General features: G+C 34.4%; 2 protein-coding genes across 2 annotated transcripts in view; one reads left to right on the plus strand and one right to left on the minus strand.

The window, feature by feature from the left end:
* LOC106665955 (heparan sulfate 2-O-sulfotransferase pipe) overlaps positions 1 to 22,111 on the minus strand; it is a 73,445-nt gene that overhangs the window by 20,417 nt on the left and 30,917 nt on the right. The gene's annotated exons all lie outside the window — the stretch shown is intronic.
* The window catches only part of LOC106665953 (probable tubulin polyglutamylase TTLL9), a 64,859-nt gene continuing 45,786 nt past the window's right edge, over positions 3,039 to 22,111 (plus strand). The window contains exon 1 of the mRNA XM_014392779.2: positions 3,039 to 3,241. Coding sequence (XP_014248265.1) covers positions 3,155 to 3,241 — 87 coding nt within the window. The 5' untranslated portion in view covers positions 3,039 to 3,154. The remainder of the gene's footprint in view (positions 3,242 to 22,111) is intronic.

The following is a 22,111-nucleotide window of genomic DNA, read 5'->3' on the forward strand; positions in this document are numbered from 1 at the left end:
CCTTGAAACGAAAATATAAATATATATATGGTCACTGATAACAAGACGCCTTTCGGGCAATTTCATCGTGACATCCTCACAAAGGTTTTTCAACATTCCTGCGTTTTGTCATTGTCAAGTTACATTATGTTTTCGTACGACGGCGCAGACTGGCAAATGTGTTGAGAGGTCCTAGCTCAAGTGCGACAAATTTTACCTCATCAGCAAAAAAATATCGAAAGTCAATTATTGTTTACGCAATTATTGCATAAGCTATAAACTATATAGTGATAGGCACTTCTACTCATCCGAAATTGCAGTTTTGCATTTGTTCCAAGATAGCATCGTCGATGTGGAAACATCGTTGGAATAAATATTAAACAGTATTTGATAAACTATCAAGCATTGTTCGGTGAAATATGAAACAGTATTCCATACAACACATACCCGAATCTCATAAAATATCGGCCAGCATTCGATAAAATATCAACCAAAATTTCATAAAATATCACCCAAACTACGACAAAATGTCAATATCATTCAGCATTCGATAAAATATCAAAAAAATATCACCCAGCATTCGATAAAATATCAAAAAGTATTCAATAACAAACCAAACAGTATTCAAGAAAACATCAAACATCATTCGATAAAATATCAAAAAAAAAATCACGCATCATTCAATAAAATATCAAACAGTATTCAATAAAACATCAAACATCAATCGATAAAATATCAAAAAAAATATCACACATCATTCGATAAAATATCAAAAAAATATCATCCAGTGTTCCATAAAATATAAATAATACATGAACCATTATTCAATAAAATATCAATCAATATTCCATTCAATATCACCCAAAATATCAAGAAAATATCAACGAGCATTCTATGAAATACAAACTACATTCAATACAATATAACCTAAAATACTGCAAAATATCACCTAGCATTTGATAAAATATCAAACGGTATTCAATAAAATATCAAACATCATTCGATAAAATATCAAGAAAATATTAACCAGCATTCAATAATATATATATAATGTATCAACCATTGTTCAATAAAATATCAACCATTATGTGATACAATATCAACCAGCGTTCGGTAAAATATAAATAACATCTAAAATATTGCAAAATATCACCTAGCATTCGATAAAATATCAAACAGTATTCAATAAAGTATCAGCCATCATTTGATAAATTATCATGGAAATATCAACGAACATTCATTTAATATGACCCAAAATATCAAGAAAATATCAACTAACATTCAATATAATATCAACCAACATTGGATAAAATATCAACGATCATTCAATGAAATAATAATCTACATTCAATACAACACCACCTAACATACTTCAAAATATCAAGAAAATATCACCCATCATTCGATAAAATATCAAGCAGTATTCAATAAAATATCAAACATCATTCGATAAAATATCAATCATCATTACATTCAAATTCACCCAAAATATCAAGAAAATATCAACCAACATTGGATAAAATATTAACGAGCATTCTATGAAATAATTACATTCAATACAATATCACCTAAAATACTGCAAAATATCAAGAAAATATCACCCTGCATTCGATAAAACATCAAACAGTATTCAATAAAATATCAAACATCATTCGATAAAATATCAAAAAAATATTAACCAGCGTTCAATAATATATAAATAATGTATCAACCATTGTTCAATAAAATATCAAACACTATGTGGTACAATATCAACCAGCATTTGGTAAAATATCGAGAAAATATCACCCAGCATTTTATAAAATAATCCCATTCTAGAAAATATCAACCAGCTATCAATTAAATATCAAGGAAATATCAATCAGTATACAATAAAATATCAAACACCATTCGATACAATATCAAATGGCATTCGGTAAAATATCTAGAAAATATCAAAATCTTATAAAACATCAAGAATATGCCACGCGTATTCAATAAAATATAGACCATCATTTGCGAAAATATCAAGAAGAATTGATGAAATAACACACTGTGGTGAGTTTTTAATTATGAAGCGTCTTTTTAGGCATCATTAAAATATTTTTGTAAAAAAATATCAAAATCAAAATTAGAACTTTATGTAAGCTTCTTGACTACCTGCATGTCATCCATTGAACTTATAATAAAATTAGATAACAAAATTAAAATAATATCTCCGTTATCTATTTTCTTTAAATTCTAATAATTCATCAAGAGAACTTGACCAAATTTTCAGAATAATTGCAGAATAGAAATTACTTGTATCGTCATTCCATCGATCTAAACGAAAAATGCTTTATATCTCGCTATGTGATCATCAAATATATAATGTTCACAATTTTAAAGAATAAATTGTTAAGATTTTGTTGATGCGCTGGGCATTTCATCAATGATGAAGCAGCTCTTCTAAAGATCAGTAACGGACTTTGTTTTCTACAGACCGTTTTATACCAATTAGAATCGTTTCATTCTAAATGCAAGGGGAAAAAGCAGTTTCTTAATTATCTGTTTAGATTATACCACCCAAATTCAGAGATGGTTTATAGCCTGATGTTAAGTGGGATGGGTCACGTCTTGGCTCTCTTCTTTTGACGGCTTTCGATTAAAGCTTTAAATTAGCCGAAGTCTACTTCAAAATAGAGAATCTCTTTTTTGTTCTAAACACGACGAACCACCTGTGTGCACGGTAACTAACGTCATTTTTGCCGAAGATCGAGTAAATTATTATTAGTGAGTGACTAGGGTTTTTTACATAATCCGAAACGATTTTAAGGAGGGAAAATATAGTTTAATATGCATGTTTATATAATTCAATGAAAAGGGTTTGAAATAGAAAAAAATTCCAAAGCAAGAAAAGCAGCAGTTTTAAAATTGTGGGGATAATTAAAAAAATGGTATGCAATGTAAGGAGGTTTATACCTCGTGCCACCATCTTCCAGCCCAAAATTTATTTATGAACATTTTTTAAACAAATAACAATAATTTAAATATTTGTTTGAAATTGTTACTGGACTGGAGGCTGGTAGGAATAAATCATTTATAAAAAGATCCCGTGATATAGTCACCATTTGCATTTTGTGTCGTGTGATTCGTTTTTTTGTATCTGGACTTCCAAATCCCGGTTTGTAATTTTATAACTATTTATTTATAATTAATGTCGTCGGTGACCACACCGCCTCAGCAGGATGTTTCGATCAACAGCGAGCCTTCACGGACCGAGCCGAAAAACGAACCCGTACAGGTAAGTTTGGCAAGCTTGAAACATATGTTAAAAGAAAGAAAAAATGTTTAAAAAAACATCTCATTGTACTTAATTCCTAAGTTTTGTGTATTTTTCATTATTGGGCTTCTTTCTCTTTGATCGTCGAAAGTCTGCTTGATGACAGCAATTACGTTGGGCATCTCATGCCCTAAGGGCTTCAAAACTTCTGGTATTATATTGTTTATGACTGGTTGGGTTTCTGGACGAAGCACGCCTGTTGCAAGTCACGGTGATTGATTTTGGATGAATTGCTTTTAAATAAGTAGTTGCTGAACCATGCACTCTCAGCCATATTGGTCGAACTATATAGTCTCTTGAGGCGCGTCAGTTTATTATAAGTACTATCCCCTGCTTTAGGTTATTCTCCACTTTTTAAATAATTCTTTCTTCTCGTACATAAATTTGACATGAACTACAATTTTTACTACCAAATTTCAACAAAAAAAAGAACGGTTTTTCTTGGATGTTGTGTAGTGTCAGGATTGATGGAGGTTTTTGTATTTGTATAAAACTTAGCCATTATTGCGTCGGTTATACGGTGGATCTATTGACAGGAATGAGCAGGTCGCAAGGAAAACTAAGTTTCTGATGAACCCTAAACTGCTAAAGCAGGAATGAAAAAAATCCTAGACGAACTGCATTCCTGCTGAATCCAGTGCTGAGAAGTACTAAAATGAAAAGTTTTGTTAAACCTTGAGCTGCTATGAACAGATATCCTAAAGCTATTACAGTAGGAGGAACGAAAGAAAACTGGGTTTGAGCAGTTATGAGCAGAAATGAAAGGAACACAAGCTAAATTGAAACATTAATGCTATTAAAATACCAATGAGAAGTCATAAGCAAACCGGGTGCATGCTGATGTCTAAGCTGTTACTAGCAGAAATGACAAGGACGTAAGATTATCTGGATTTCTTCTGAAACCTAAATGCAATTACAACACCACAACACCAATGAGAAGTCATAAGCAAACCGGGTACATGCTGATGTCTAAGCTGTTACTAGCAGAAATGACAAGGACGTAAGATTATCTGGATTTCTTCTGAAACCTAAATGCTATTACAACACCACAACACCAATGAGAAGTCGTAAGAAAACCGGGTGTCTGCTGACGTCTTAGCTGTTACGAGCAGAAATGACAACAACGTAAGATTATCTGGATTTGTCCTAAAATCTGAGTTAGGTGGGTGAAAATATAGCTAACAAACTGGATTTTAGCTGAAACCTAAACTGATCTGAACAGAATTGAGAAGACATGCAATCGGGTTTCTACAACTTTGAGTTGTTACGAGCAGATATGAAAGAAGTTTAAGTTAAACTGGATTTCTTATAAAAACCAGAACTGCTATAATCACTAATGTAAAGGTGTCAAGCAAAGTGGTTTTCTACTAAATCCTGAACTGGCATGCATGTGCATGTATGGTTGGTTCCCACTATGTTTAGGTTTCTTCGTTGTGTTCCTTTTGACAAAAAATTAAGTTCCAAAGTGTTAATCGTTTCTTGAATAAATGGTCTAACCTGTGGGTGTAGGATGAACCAAAACCGTTGACGGATGCAATGTTTGCACCTGTTAAGGGAAAAAGGTGGTATGTTACGCAAACTTTGCACCGTACTGGGAGGCTTAAAAAATTGCCCGTCTCCCGGTTTACTTTCGCCGGCCGGTCGTAAAAGAAAAAGGGAATCTGGTTTCTATTTGCCCTTTGACCCGGGCCATTCCATCCCGATCCCATTCGGCTTTCTAATCGCACTTCGTACCGAGTGAAAATCAACAGCAAATTAATTTTACCTTCGTTGTAATTTAAATAAAAAACGTCTCGTCTGACATTCAAAAGAACGTGCGAATGCAGAAACATATTCGACCACTGATGAAGCTAGAGACACTAAATAAGGCATTATGACCTGAAACGTTCAAAAATAGAACAAAGTAGTCATAACCAATCAGAAATATTATAAATACAGTACAAAATAAGAACAGGTATAAACTCATCTAATAGCTAGTAACCTATGCCAAGGTCGGAATTATCGGGTATATAAGCAGGGTGAGGCACTACAACAATTATGGCTATCCATAGGCGAATCATTGATGCTAAATACGTAACATCCGTTTTTGAATCCAGATGATCACCTGCTGGGCTAAGATAAATGTTCAATAGTGAAAGGTATGATTACCAATCGGTACTCATTCATTTTCACTTTCCGTTTGACAGTGATCGATAAAACGTTGAGGTGGAGTTGAAAGGTTTCCTGGGCAGATAAAAATTGATTAAGGCCATTCAATGATGCTGCGTTATCTGCTATTTACGATAGTCTTTGATGTATATTAAGTATAATACACACAGTGTTGCCTTGGAGTAGTCCGAGAAATACCGATATTTTACCGTTCGATTGTTTGTTTCGATTGGTGAAGTTGAACAGAAAGATAGCATTATAGTGTCAAATTTGAGGTTAGTTGGTTTTTACATCCTGTACTTCAAAAATTTTCCCTAGCATAAAGATTCATTGTGCGGATTTGTAAACAGTTTTTAGTTAGCAAAGCCGGCTGTTAATTTTGAATAAATTATACCTTATTGATACAAATACCCCTGCGAGTCTTCAAAAACAATGGGCTTTTAAAGTTTCGCTTAGGGAACGCGTAAAACTCTCATATTTGCACTTTCCCCTTGGATATTCGTTAAAAGGTTTAATAGAAAAGCCAATAGAAACCTTCAAAGCCTGACGGTGAACTGTTGAATTTTCCGAAAATATCGTTACAGTAAAATATTACGGTTTTCTCTTGACTTAGACACGAATCCCGGTTCTAATTGGAAAACAGGCTGTGCTCTTTTTTTTCCTTCTGTGCTCGCTATTAACGTCTAGTCTAAGTCGAAGGGCAGCCGGACCGTTAAGCACCTCATTGTTCAGGTGGTCACAGCGCGCCACACTTTGCATACTTAGTAGGCTCTTGTTTATACGAGAACAAATGAATTCCACTTTCCATATTTTGAAAGTAAAATTGTGGCGTAGCTCCGAAAATATAGGGGGGTAATATCCTTACGATTACAATCTCTTAAAGCATTCTTTTGTTCTTAAACATAATAAAGACCTATGCAAAGATAAATTACAGTTACTACAATTTAGAGTTGTGTGTTCTACAGGTCAACTAGGTTTTTCACAGGAAAATTGTATTTACTGCCTCTTCCTGACACATATGGACAATATACAGTCAATTATTAAGTCTTCTCTAGACAGGTGGATAAAGTTGCTATCAAGAAAGGTAGTTTTGTTTCAGCAGTCAGAATAGGTTGTCATGGGTGATTTTAAAGGAGTTAGGAATAGTTCCGTTAGAGATAGGAATGATTTGGTGAGGTTCTCCCAGGTATAATTCGAAATGGCTAAAAGTGGTTGAGTCAGGGATATGCAGAGATGGTTAGGAATGATTTGGGGTGGTTCAGTTCGAGTTGATGTAAAATGGTCCAGTCAGGAATATTTTATGATGTTTGAGTCAGAGATGGTTAAGTTAGGGATGTAGAGGATGGTTTGACATATTTGCGATGGTAAAGTTAAAAAGATGGTTAAGTTAGGGATCATTTGGGTTTGTTCAATCAGAAATAGTTTGGGATGATTAAGGTAAAGATCATTATGGGTGATTAAGTTAGAGATGGTGTGGAATGGTTCAGTCAGAAATATTTTATGATGTTTGAGTTAGAGATGGTTAGGATGGTTAAGTTAGATATATTTTGTGTTACTCAGAGAGATCTCAATAGAGATCGTTAGGAATGTTCCAGTTAGAATAGGTTAGACATGGCGGGGTGGTTCAGTCAGGGATGTTATGGAATGGTCCAATCAGGAATATTTTAGAATAATTATGTTAGAGATGATTTGGGAGGGTTATGTTAGGAGTTGAACACGATGGATCAGGATGGTTTGCAATGGTTAAGTTCGGAATCTTTTGGAATAATACTTTCAGTGATAGATAGAATTGGTTAGGAGTCGTTCAGTCACGGATAGTTAGTGATGGTCAGAGATGGTTCAGTTAGAGTAGGATAGGCATGGTTTGGGGTGGTTAGGTTAGAGATGGTTTGAAATGGTAACGTTAGAGATGGCTTGAGGTGATTAAGTAACGAATAGTTTAGGATGATTAAGTTGGAGATGATTAGGGATCTTTCAGCGAGGTGCAGTCAGTAATACTAATAATCATCCAGTTAGTGATGGTCAGATATGGTTCAGTTAGAGTAGGATAGGCATGGTTTGGAGTGGTTAGGTTAGAGATGGTTTGGAATGGTAAAGTTGAAGATGGTCTGAGGGGTTGTCACGAATAGTTTATGATGGTTACATTAGAGATGGTTTGGAATGGTAAAGTTAAAGATGGTTTGGGGGGTTAAGTCACGAATAGTTTAGTATGATTAAGTTAGAGATGGATTGGAACGGTAAAGTTAAAGATGGTTTGAGGGGTTAAGTCACGAAGAGTTTATGATGGTTACATTAGAGATGATAAGGAATCGTTTGGCGAGGTGCAGCCAGGAATAGTGTAGGATGGTTAGTAATGGTAAAGTTAGGGATTGTACGGGAAGGCTTTGGGTGGTAAAGTTCAGAATGGTTTGGGGTGGTTTAGTCAGGGATACTTTTAGATGGTTTGGGAACGGTTGGGGTTAGTAAGGTAGAGACTTACAGGTTCCTCCATGAAATCCACCAATTATTCAAAAGAGGTATTGTATATATGGGCTTAATCTTGACAGGCCAGTGTGCTCTATCCAAAAAAAGGCAAAAGTCTAACATTTTTTAAATTTTGACACACGCCACACGTAGAAATATTTTATCTAGAAATAGGTCGGATGTACAATGAAATCTGATGCTCCAGAATGTGCCGAATCTCCGGATAAGTTGTGAATCAAGGGTTCACACTTTCTAAATTGGGGAGGTCGAACGTTTTCAGCCTTTGTGGTAGTCCGTACTACCCATAAATGGCCGATTCGTCAATAGAATTGCTTTCTTTCAAGGTGAATAGATGGAGGATGAAAGGCGTTAACCGCGCACCAGATACCGCCGCATTATCCTCCTAGATGGATAAGGACCGCCGGTTAACAATCTGTATCGGGATCGTGTCCACGATCCGACGAAAATCGTGGCTGTTTCGCTTTCAAAAGCCTTCTTTGTAATAGAGCAATTGATTGAAAGCCAATTTAAAAAATACGTTATTGCCACAAATCGGATGAATCGGACGACACCATTGCGGTCCGTAAAACAGATGCTAGCCCTTCAATCTGCATATTCAACGCGATCATGACTTCGCGGATCGAGGAGCGAGCAGATGATTAATTTATTATTCAGTTATGCATCATCACAGTCGATTGCATTCATCACGACCTTGAGACCCTTAGGGCACGGCCCTAGTCGTGAGTCTGCCGTCGTGGACCGGTTTCGCTCAACGCCCGTCCTCGGGGCACGACGACTCGAGAAGACACAGAATACTACGTAATTGCCTCACTTGCTACATTCCCTTTAAAACCCCGGTTGCCTAAGATGTTTTTACACGAAGCGCTTTTGAAAATATCCGTCTGTCATCTGTCAACTCCGTTTGATGAGGTTTTTACAAAACACTAAGATAGGGGTGATGGTCCTAAAATGGTGCCAACCTTATGTACGTTTGTCATTTTCACTTTTGACAATTTTTCTTTGGCAATATCAGGAACCAAACACGTTTTAGCGAAACCAAACCGACCCTTAGAGAACCGTCTTCATAATTGTTCTGCAGTTAGTTAAGTTATAATCTTCCAGGTCAGAAGACTGATGAAAACTACAAAAACAAAGCAAAACTACTGGAAAAGTTCAATCCTATTAAATACAAATAAAGGAATCTTCACAAATCACACTGACCATTGTACAAATGATATAATGTTTGATTAATTTGGGTTTTTGGTTCTTTTGCTCAATGCTCTTTCCGATGTCTCGATATCAACCGTTTAAACATGTCTATGTTGCGATCGAACCCAATATCGATCACATTGTTCTCTCTCTCTCTCTCTCTCTCTCTCTCTCTCTCTCTCTCTCTCAGTCACATCTCTTGGAGAAATTAGTACCTCTTTATTGAGAAGACAAAGAAAAACCTAAATACTATTACAACACCACAACACCAATGAGAAGTCGTAAGAAAACTGTGCCTGCTGACGTCTGTGCTGTTACATATAATAACATATTGCGTCGGTTATACGGTGGATCTATTGTCAGGAATGAGCAGGTCGCAAGGAAAAGTAAGTTTCTGATGAAGCCTAAACTGCTAAAGCAGGAATGAAAAAATTCTAGACGAACTGCATTCCTGCTGAATCCAGTGCTGAGAAGTACTAAAATGAAAAGTTTTGTTAAACCTTGAGCTGCTATGAACAGATATCCTGAAGCTATTACAGTAGGAGGAATGAAAGAAAACTGGGTTTGGGCAGTTATGAGCAGAAATGAAAGGAACACAAGCTAAATTGGAACCTTAATGCTATTAAAATACCAATGAGAAGTCATAAGCAAACTGGGTGTCTGCTGATGGTCTTAGCTGTTACGAGCAGAAATGTCAAGGACGTAAGATTAACTGGATTTCTTCTGAAACCTAAATGCTGTTACATTACCAATGAGAAGTCATAAGCAAACCGGATGCCTGCTGACGTCTGAGCTGTTATGAGCAGAAATGACATCAACGTAAGATTATCTGGATTTGTCCTAAAATCTGAGTTAGGTGGATGAAAATGTAGCGCATACACTGGTTTTAGCTGAAACCTAAACTGATCTGAACAGAATTGAGAAGGCATGCAATCGGGTTTCTACAACTTTGAGTTGTTACGAGCAGATATAAAAGAAGTTTAAGCTAAACTGGACTTCTTATAAAAAACAGAACTGCTATGATCACTAATGTAAAAGTGTCAAGCAAAGTAGTTTTCTACTAAACCCTGAACTGGCATGCATGTGCCTGTAATGGTTGGTTCCCACTATGGTTTCTTCAATGTGTTCCTTTTGACGTGATCAATATCGATCACATTAGTTATCTCTCTCTCTCTCTCTCTCTCTCTCTCTCTCTCTCCCTCTCCCTCTGTTTCTCTCTCAGACACCTCTCTCGGAGAAATTAGTATCTCTTTATTAAAAGAAAGAAAGAAAAAGAATGTCAGTTAAGTGAACAAAAGGAAATAAATATATGAATATCTAGCCATTTGGTTTTTGAAACAGTAGAAAGTTCGAGATTATTTCACTGCATGTCAAACTGTTGTGTTAAGTATATTCTACCAAGAAAAATAATATCCTAAGCATTAACTAACATGATTATCTATATTCTAAGTATTAAGTAGCAATAATATCTATAATCTCTGTATGGGCTAATAAAAATATCTGTACACAAAATATTGAACCACAACTTACACTCACGTGAATAGTCTATGTACAAACTGTAGACTAACAAAATTGACAAAATTGAACATATTGGCTAACAAGAAAATGACTAACGATAATATATTACTAGTGTTGACCCAAAAAAATATCTATATTACAAGTATTGACTGACACAAATACCTTGAAGTATTGACTAACAACAATTTATATACAGTGTAACTTTTTTAGCTGGCCCAGCTGAATTTCTTTTGAACCAATGTCGCGATAAAAAATACGTGTTTAATATTTTTTAGTCTAGTTTTAAATTGTTATCTTTGTTGCAAAAAAATTATACAGGGTAACTCAGTCTGTATTCTAAGTAATGACTAATACTAACATCTATATTCTAGTATTCTAACAGGAATATGCTAACACTAAGCATTAACTAACAAAATATCTATACACCAGAATTGACTAACGAGAATAGTCTCTACTTAAATGCTAACTAAAAAGCATATATTCTAAGTATTAACTAATAAAAAGTTAACTAAATTAATTAACTTAAAGCTATATTAAGCTATGTAGTATTTAGCTACGTAGTAACATGAAAATGACTAACGATAATATGTTCTAAGTGTCGACTAAAAAGAATATCTATATTCAAAGTATTGACTGACTGTATCTTAAAGTATTGACTAACAACAATTTATCTACAGTGTGCCCTTTTTAGATAGCCCGCCTGAATTTCTTTTGAGCCAATGACGATATAAAAAATACGTGTTTAATATTTTTTAGTCTAGTTTTAAATTGTTACCTTTGTTGCAAAAAAAATTATACAGGGTGCCTCAGGCCCAGTTCAACTTCAAAATTTGAAATACGACCCTGGATATCCTGACACAGTATTTTGAAGGAGTTTTTACACTAAAAACAATCAGATTTGAAATTGGTGAAAAAACGTCCAAGTTTTGTCAAAAAGAAAACGCCCGCGTAATTTCGACGAGGGGCTGAATATTTTACTGTATGTTCGCGAAAATCCAAATTCCTCTATCCGAAATGTTGGAAGGGTTTTAGGTTTTTCAAAGGTTGAAATTTTGAAGTTGAACTGGACCTGAGGTACTCTGTATAATTTTTCTTCAAAAATAGGTAAAAAGTTAAAACTAGGCTAAAAAATATTAAACATCCTTTGTGTTTTTGATTCATTGGTTCAAGATAAATCCAGCCAGCCCATCTAAAAAAACACCCTGTATAGGCTAATAACGTATTGACTAACTAAAATCAATCACTCCCAATTGACTAACGAGAATAGTCTATATTCTAAGTAATGACTAACACGAACATCTTTATTCTAAGCACTGACTAACAAGAATATATACAGGCTAACAGTAAGTATTAACTATCAAATTATCTATACAACCAGAATTGACTAACGAGAATAGTCCCTATTATAAATTTTAACTGAAAAGAATATCTACGTTGTAAGTATTGACTAACAAAGAATATTTATACATTAAATATTGACTAAATAGAATACTGATAACCTAAAAATTGCCAAACAACCATGTTGAAATATTATGTATTATTATTAGTACGAATTCTGATATACTATGTATTGACTAATAGTAATGTTAAACAAGAAAGTAAGTAACGAAGTATTGACTAACAACAATTTATATACATTGTGCCCTTTTAAAAGGCCAGCCTGAATTTCTCTTGAACCAATGACCCTATAAAAAATACGTGTTTAATATTTTTTATTCTAGTTTTAAATTTTTACCTATTTTTGGAAAAAATTATACAGGGTGCCTCAGGCCCAGTTCAACTTCAAAATTTCAACATTTGAACAACTTAACCTTTTTATAATTTAAAAACCTAATAACCTGAAAACCATTTTGTTTTTTTGGTAGTGTCATCGGTTCAAGATAAATCAAGCCAGGCCGTCTAAAAAGAACACCCTATATTGACTAACAAACACACTCCCACATGACTAACGAAAATACTATATATTTTAAGTATTGACTAATAGGAACATTTATATTCTAAGCATTGGCTAAAAAGAATATATACAGGCTAATAGTAAGTATTAACTAACAAATTATCTATACAACCAGAATTGACTAACGAGAATAGTTCCTTTTATAAATTTTGACTAACTAGAATACTGATAACCTAAAAGTTGCCTAACAGCCATGTTGAAATATTAAGTATTGATACTAATAAGAATTGATATACATTACTATTACTGACTAATAGTAATGTTAAACAAGAAAGTAAGTAACTAAGTATTGACAAACAAATATATTGTATTTACTAACAAGAATTTCCATAAACTAAGTATTGACTGAAAAAGAATATCGAATTATTCTCTCTCTCTCTCTCTCCCTCTCCTTCCCTCCTCTTACCTATCTCTCTCATTCTCTGTCCTCCTCCCTCTCACACTCTCTCTCACTCCTTTCTTCCTCTTCTTTCTCTCTCTCTCTCTTTCCCCTTCCTCCTCTTTCTCTCTTCCTCTCTCGCTCTTTCCCATCTCTCTCTCTCTCTCTTTCTCCCTCTCTCTCTCTCTCTCACTCTCTCTCTCTCTCTCTCTCTCTCTCTCTCTTTCTCTCTGTAACTTGCTTTTATTCTGGGCTTCGGACTATATTTGATGACACGATGTAGGTCTATATATCGAGATCAATTAAACAGTGTGCAAACTTCACACTGAAGATGGCAAAATGCCGAAACTCGACTACAGACCAACCCAGGGAGGATAGGCAGAAAAAAATGGTCAGTAAAAAATATCAAGAAACAGAAATTACCCTAAGTATTGGTTATAATTGCAAGAATATTGATGTGCTACAGGTACAATTTTCTATATAAAAAAAAAAAAATATCGACACTTTGAACTTCATTTGAACTTTTGAAAAGTAACGAGGCCCTTTAATCAAGGAAAAGCACAGATTTGATTATATCTTATCATTCTGTGAAAATTAATCAGTAAACTTTCAGAATTTCTACTTGCTGTGGTTTTCGTTCATGTTAAAAGGAAAAAGATTAGGCTTGATTTGTGGGTTTAAGCTGGTTTTTTGTTTCTAATGTGGTGGTTTTCGAAAAGGCAAAATTTGAGTAATATTCGAAAAGCCGCCGCGATGAAATTTAATAAAGTAGCATTTTTTGCGCGAGCAATTGACTTTATGTTAAGTCATCGTGAGCAATTCGAACTTCTTCTTTTTTTATTATTTAAGCCCTGTACTTTTTTAGTTTAAATTATAAATAAAATTTAACGTAACAGCATGAGAAAGTGTTTTGACCTAATGCCCTTCCCCGGAGTAATAAGACCATGAATTGAAAGTCATCGAGTCTATCGGTAAATCCAAAAACGGGCGTGTTGCGATTCAGGGGTTGGGAAGAAAGTCGTGGCCGACCTTTTCGAATAGGAAAGCACTCAGAACCGGGTTCGGGCATTTGGATACTTAACCCGGGCGGTGCTTCGCCTACGGGCCCCAACGGTCGGACACAGACAGAAAAAGGGGACTTTCGCCCATTTTCGACCCGTGGGCGTTGTTCTTTTGCTTATCTTCCGTTTCTTTTCAACCGTTGGACGAAGAAAGTGGAAGAGATGCGCACTTTCTCGGAACCGAGTTTAGCCGGATCTTTCTGTCACCGAAGGGTTAAGAATGCGTGGCGTAACGTAATCCTGAAATAAGGATCATCTAATCCTTTTTAGAAAATGACTTATAAATAATTCAGAAGGGTTGCATAAATTAAACACTCCGCAAAATAAATATATGGAAAAAATTACGACCGTTGCATGGTTTAAATCAAAACCAAAAGTATTTTTAAATATTTATTTTGAAAGAGAAACTTAGGGACTGTTTGACTTTATAATCAATCTTCAAAGAAAATTCTTTCACTGAAAATCTTTCAAAGGTCAGGAAAAACTTATAATATTGAGAAAATATACTCTTATATATCGATTTATGTATGCAAATTATAAAAAAAAAAACAAAACAAGACCTATAGACAAAGAAAAATAAGATTTCTTTTGAATTATACATTTTGTAATTTTTCTACTATTCCAAAGCAGGTGTTCCGCAAGGCATCATCCTTGTTCCCATTATCTATTTAGTATACACTACAGACATTCCTAAAAATAAGCATAACAAACTTCATCCCATTTTAAAACATTTTTTATAGGTTGCAAAATATGTCAGAGCTGAAAGGCAAGGGCCTCTGCAGTTTATGAGAATTTTATCGGTTTTTTTTATTATAAAACGTCGTTCTATGACAGAAAAAAATCATTGATAAAATGGCATTTTGTGTAACGGATCGTAATTGAATAGGCAGTCGTCAGGGTTATAAGCAGGGAAAGACACGGAGCACTGCCTTTTAAGACAAGTTTACTCGGTTCAAAATCAAACAAAATGGTGCTATTTCGCTTTTAAAACTTTGTGTTGTATCATTGAAATAACCAATAATAAAATGGAATTATGTGTAAAGAGTTGTAACCAGATGGACAGTCGGCAGGGTTATAAGCAGGGAGAGGCAAGACACTGATGCCTCCCATTTATGAGAATTTTACCTGGTTCAATAAAATGGTGCTCTTTGGCTTTTAAACTGCACATGTTCTTTCTGACCATTGATGAAAAGGGGCGTATTCGGATGGGCAGACGTCAGGGTTATAAGCAGGGAGAGCTTGACGCTGACGCCTGCCATTTATGAGAATTGTACCTAGTTCGAGTAAAATGGTGACGTATGCTCTATATGAAATTGATTGATTAAAGACAATTGATAAAAGTCAGGGTTATAAGCAGGTAGAAACAGGTAGCAGGCTGGTGTCATATATGCGAATTAACAGATACAACTTACAGAAATGGTTACCATTTCCTGTTATGCAATGTCACATGTTCAAAAAAAAAGTGAATGGACTTTCAAGGAGATTCAACAAAAAGGAAAGACGTAACGAAAGATAGCTCTTAACGAAATGCCTCTTACTCCGCGATCTTATTTTATAAAGTGTACGTGCCCTTTCGAAATACGCTTTTTAAATTTAAAAAAAGCTGCGTATCTGGAGAAAGTCAACAGCCCAGATTTGAGGGAGATTGTTCATCGTCCCTTGAAATCTCGAGACGGCTGAAAGTAAAGGGAAGAATTTTACTCGACGGGAATTTTGATAAGGAGCGCGCTTTATCCGTTTTCACTGCTGAAGAAGGGGACGTGCCACATGTCGTTTCCTCAACTTTTTTTTGAGCGAGCATCAGGAAGCAACATGAGCAGAACGTAACGTATAGAGACATTAAAGGATCCCAAACAAAAAATACAATATTCTTTACGCCACGGAATTTCCTCTAAAGTTTTTACATTAGGAAGTTGCTGCGTTTGTAGTTTGATATTTTCGGAAAGGACACACATTCGCACACCCCACGGAGGAAACGCTTAAGATTTTTCTATTTGGAATAATCTGAAGGCCGATCTCCTGGGAACTTCTCTACGCTTTATAAATTCCCTTATCAAGATATTTCCTACCAACAATTAGAATTAACCCTGAACATTTAAAGGATAATGTACTCATTCCTGAATTTTTTTTCACTTGAAATATTGGAGGCACGTGTTATTCGTAATTTGGTGGATTACTATAATCATCTGGCCAAACTTGGTTTCAAAATCAACTTTGAAGATAAATATTAATATAAACGTATACAAAATACTAGGAAGGAAAGTGAAGCGATAAAACGATAAAACATAACGAAGTACCCATTCACCAAAAACAAGAGAGGGAAAGAAAGAGATAGATTGATGAATAGATAGAGATAGAGATAGATAGATAGATAGATAGAGAGAGAGAGTGAAAGAAAGAGTAAGAGAAAGAGAGAGATAGAGAAAGAGCGAGTGAAAGAAAGAGGAAGAGAAAGAGAGAGAGAGAGAGGGAGTAAGAGAAAGAGAGAGAGGGAGTAAGAGAGAGAGGGAGAAAGAGTAAGTGAAAGAGAGAAAGAGATAGAGAAGCAGAGAGAGACTTAGCGAGTCTTAGTCAATACTTAGGATGTCAACAACCTTCTTACTGGATACTTCACGCTACAGCCTTACATGAACAAAAATAATCTTGACTTTTTATTTACTTTGATATCACTCTTTTATCCGACGAAAACAAAATGGCTCTTGATAGCCGTGAATATCTTTCTTTTAGATTGCTTAACTAACTTGCTTTCCTAACAGATAACTTCGTATAAGCGGATGCTTGGAAAATGTTAGAAAAAACATAATTAGTTAGTAAGTTGGTTTTTCAACCGACTAATATAATTTCCCGGTTTCATTAACGGCCAAAACTCGCTGGGTAAATAAGATTTCTTTTGTCGGCCAATGCCGTTTATAAACGTTGTAATTTGTGGGCAGCGATGCCCCGCTCATTACATTTTAGCAGCAGCGGGCTTAAACCGATCAAGGCAGCAAACAGTGAAAACCCGGTGGATTACAACCGGCCGGCTAATCGGCGGATTAAGTCGTTATTCCATTCAGGCCTTAATAAGCAATTCCGAAGTTATTTTTCGATTAATACTTGAAGGATCGTGACGAGCAAGCCGTGAATATTATTTCTGAAACCTCCTTAGAAAACTATTACGTTTAAAACGGCTGTTTACAAAAAATTATATATATTTTCAAATACCAAATGCACGACAGATTTGAATCAATTTAACAAATTAATCTGATTAATTCTAATTTCTAATTTTATCGGACCAAATGCACCTTAATGATGATTGACCGGTAATCATTACCAACTTATTACTCAGTTTCCATTCTCTTGGCTTCACTTTTTCCCGATGCTTATATCCTCCAACGAGGTTAGGCGGACCCAATATCGATCAAACCCTTTTTTTCAAGCACCCAAATTGGCTAAATTGTAATCCCGTAATTGACTAACCAGACTATCGATATTTTACGTATTGATCAACCTATATAGATCAGCCTATATAGGCAATACAAATATCTATACTCTCAACATTGACTAAAATAAATAAACTCAAAGTAGTGTCACAATAATATCGATATTCTAAGTACTGACTAACAAGACGGTTGATATCCTAAATATTGACTAACAAAGGGTTATCGATGTTTTAATTATTGACTATTGGTTCTCTTTCTTATTTTCTCACTCTCGTCTCCCTCTGTTTGTGTGTCTCTCTTTGTCTCTCTCTCCCTCCCTCCCTCTCTCTTTCTCTCTCACCCTTTCTATCTCTCCCTATCTCTCTCTCCCTTTTTCTCGCTCTCTTTCACTGTCTATCTTTCTCGCTCCCTTTCTCTCTCTCTCTCTTTCTCTCTCTCCCTTTCTCTCTCTCTCCCTCTATCTCTTTCACTCTCTCTTTCTCCTTTTTTCTCTCTCCCTTTTTCTCGCTCTCTTTCACTGTCTATCTTTCTCGCTCCCTTTCTATCTCTCTTTCTCTCTCCCCCTTTCTCTCTCTCTCCCTCTATCTCTCTCACTCTCTCTCTTTCTCATTTTTTTCTCTCTCCCTTTTTCTCGCTCTCTTTCACTGTCTATCTTTCTCGCTCCCTTTCTCTCTCCCCCTTTCTCTCTCTCTCCCTCTCTTTCTCTCTCTCTCTCTCTCTCTCTCTCTCTCTTTCCAATCAGTTTTTATTTGTTTACAATTGATTATTGTCCAAATGAATTGACATTTGATTAATTCAAGTTTTTGTCCTTCTAGACTGCATCTCATTACTATGCATTTTAGGTCTGTGCAGTGAAATTGGACGGAACCATTATCAATCAGTTAATCTAATAAGAATCAAACAGTTGGAATATGGACATTCTAAGTATTTTGTTATGTATAAATGTTCTACGTATTGACTGACCCGACTATCAATAATCTACGTACTGATCAACAATCAAACTAAAATCTATACTATCAACATTGACTAATACAAATATCTGCACTCAAAGTAGCGAGACACAATAATATCCATATTTTAACTATTGACCAACAAGACGGTTGATATCCTAAGTATTGACTAAGAAAAGGATGTTAATGTTGTAATTATTGACTATTGAATTTCTTTCTCCTTTTCTCTGTTATTCTCTCTATCTCTTTCCTTCTTTGTTAAACTCTCCTTCACCCCTGTATGTCATGCCTATTTTCAAAATAACTTGATTTTGATTCATTCGAGATTTTGACACTCACGGTCCTTTTGTAGGTCTATGTGTCTTGATTGGGTGGACTCTAACATCATTCTAATAAGTTTCAAGGAGTAGAAATATCTCTTTTTTAAGTATTGACAAACAAAAAGTTTGACTATTATAAATATATTTTCTTCCAGAATTGACTATCAAGAACAATCTATATTCTAATTATTGACTAAGAAGAATATTAAACATATTTGAAGTTATACTCCCAGTTTTTTCAGCCAATAAAATTTTGGTTATGTACATATAAAATTTCGGAACATTAATAATCAAGAAACAAAATGTTCAACACACAACAAAATCTTCTTCCCGTGCGCGTGTGTGAGGTACAGACGAAGGGAGTGTGACATACCAGCGACTAAAATGCCTGCATGCAATACTGGTGAAATGCCAGAAATACGTCTGATAGGAAAAAAAAGATTAGGTGGACTAGATTACTGGAGAGAATTAACCTAGTCGTCGTAAGCTTCACAGACACCCAATATCTCACATGAAACTATGTAGTTTTAATTTTCCCAAATTAACTCTATTTCTGTACATAATATAATAATAATAATAATAATAATTCAAGATTATATATGCAAATAAATACCAAATACAGAAGTAAATATATTAAAATTAATAAAATTATTATTTTTTTAAATAAAATGTGAAACATTAATTAAAAATTATTATATGGAGGTCGTGAGATGCGATCTGGTGTGACGTAGGTTTTAGAAAAACATTTTCTTTGTCGTGCCAACGTTTCGATCTTTATTGAGATCATCTTCAGGGCCTAGGAATTATAAACATTGTTTAAATTTTACAAATATATGTGGGATGTGAAAAAATGAATTTATACAATGCTAGAAAATTTTAGATTAAAAAAAATGAATTTATACAATGCTAGAAAATTTTAGATTAAAAAATGAATTTATACAATGCTAGAAAATTTTAGATTAAAAAAAATAAATTTATACAATGCTAGAAATTTTAGATAACAATTAATTAATTAATAAGTAAATGAATAAGTAAAATGGATTTATACAATGCTAGAAAAAAATTTTAGATAAAAAAAACATTAATTTATACAATGCTAGAAAAGTTTAGATTAAATTTTTTTTAAAATTTTCTAGCATTGTGTAAATTCATTTTTTTAATATAAAATTTTTTTCTAGCATTGTATAAATTCATTTTTTTAATCTAAAATTTTCTAGCATTGTATAAATTCATTTCATTTATTTATTTACTTATTTATTTATATTTTTTATCTAAAATTTCCTAGCATTATATAAATTTACTTTTCCACATCCCACATGTATTTGTATACTCAAATAAATAAATAAAATAAATTTATACAATGCTAGGAAAAAAATAGATTAAAAAAATTTCTAGCATTGTATAAATAATTTTTTTTAATCTAAAATTTTCTAGCATTGTATAAATTCATTTTATTATTTATTTACTTATTTATTTATATTTTTCATCTAAAATTTCTAGCATTGTATAAATTCACTTTTCCACATACCACATGTATTTGTATACTCAAATAAATGAATAAAATGAATTTATACAATGCTAGAAAATTTTAGATTGAAAAAAAATTAATTTGTACAATGCTAGAAAAAATTTTTAGATTAAAAAAAAGAATTTATACAATTCTAGAAATTGTAGATAAAAAAAACACCTAAAACCCTTTTTTTCCACATCCTACATGTATTTGTAAAATTTATACAATGTTATAAATCCGAGGCCCTGAAGATGATGTAAATATAGATTGAAACGTTTGCACGATAAAGAAAATGTTTTTCTAAACCAAAATCACACTAGACCGCATCTCACGATCTCCATATAATCATTAACTAACGGTCACTAAACACCACACATTAATTAAAACTAAATTCATCCTCTAAAAAGTTCTATTTCTGTATACATTTTTTTACCGTACTGCTTTGACTATCAATTATTTATGAGATAACATCTCAGAGGGACCGTTTAACATTCATTTCATACAAATAGGCGACGTGGGAGCCTAACCGAATCCCCTTTGTTGTCAGACCAGTTGAACCAGTAAACAAAAGGCGTCAAGTGCTGTTTTAACTTTTATAGGCAAGACGATCAAGATTAAACATCTCCGCGATACTTTGTACGAAAAGTCTCTCGAACTTTTAAGCGGTGAAAGCTGTACGAAAGATTTTGAAAATTAGCTAGTAGCACTGTTGCAATTAATGGACAATAGTCGTTCCCAAACGTTGTGGCAATGGGGATTTTTTTTTCAAAAGAGAAAGACGTCTTGTTTGAAAAATCAATCCATCTAAAAGTGCAAATAGTTGAGCCAGCTTAATTTTAATTTCTCAAACAACGATCTAAATCATAGATGATAGGTCCGAGGCCCGGACGTGGTTTAAAGTTGAGTAATAATAAACTTTACAGACTTTCCAATCACTACGGGTTTATTTCAATCGATAATCGACTTGTCAATAAGGATTGTGCAAAAAGAATGTTGATACTTCCTCGTTGCCGAAGTTAGTTGGGCAAAAATAACTAAAACAATGCCTTATGTAAGAGGATCCTCTGCGGTTACCATAACAGAGAAACCTGACACCACTTGAAATCCAAAACAGTGGCTTTTATGGAGTCAGACTAGCTTGTAAATGAGCTAACAGAGAAAAAATACACGTAAAAATTACAAACTAAAATCCCAATGTTTCAAATCATGCCAAGCCATCGACAAATTTGTTTAGTCTGTGTAGTATGTGTAGGTGTTGTAACTAAACAAAAATAGCTAGACATTCTCCCCCTGAATGAAAAGAAAAGAGAATTAAATATTTATTGGTCAAGAGACAGATCATGGTACTTGATGTTATGGTATGGTACGGTGATAAGGATACTAGGAAGAGTTGGCTTGTACTTCCCAGGCACTGCAGCCTTCTGTCTTATTGTACCTTCCTAGTTCCTTAGTTCAGTGCAATAGACTCTATTCTTCTCCTTAAATGTATCTGGTCATTGACTGTCGCTGTTACAATTTCATTTCCTAAGTTTTTTTGTATGTTAGGTTAAATCTCCATTGAGCTGTTGCTTCGCATTCGAAGATGATTTGGGTGGCTGTTTCCTCCTCCTCATTACATAATCTGCAGATAAGATCATCGTTGTATATGCCCATCATGCATCATGCGTTGTGTAGATGTTTTCTCAGATGCCAGTGACCGAGTAGTCCTCTGTGTTTAACCATAGTGCCAGCGTGTTGCAGCAGTGATTTTGCCAGTCTTGGTGAGGGTGGTTTCATCATAAGTTTACTATGTCTAGCACCGCTAGAGTTTATTTACTTCTCCTTTTGTTTTGTTTGGATACATTGTGCCATGGAGTATTCTGTATTTGTTTTTGTTATCCGAAGTATAGGTTCGGGG

The sequence above is a fragment of the Cimex lectularius genome, unplaced genomic scaffold (genome assembly GCF_000648675.2).
Source record: "Cimex lectularius strain Harlan isolate CLEC.00 unplaced genomic scaffold, Clec_2.1 scaffold109, whole genome shotgun sequence".
NCBI classification, from domain to species: domain Eukaryota; kingdom Metazoa; phylum Arthropoda; class Insecta; order Hemiptera; family Cimicidae; genus Cimex; species Cimex lectularius.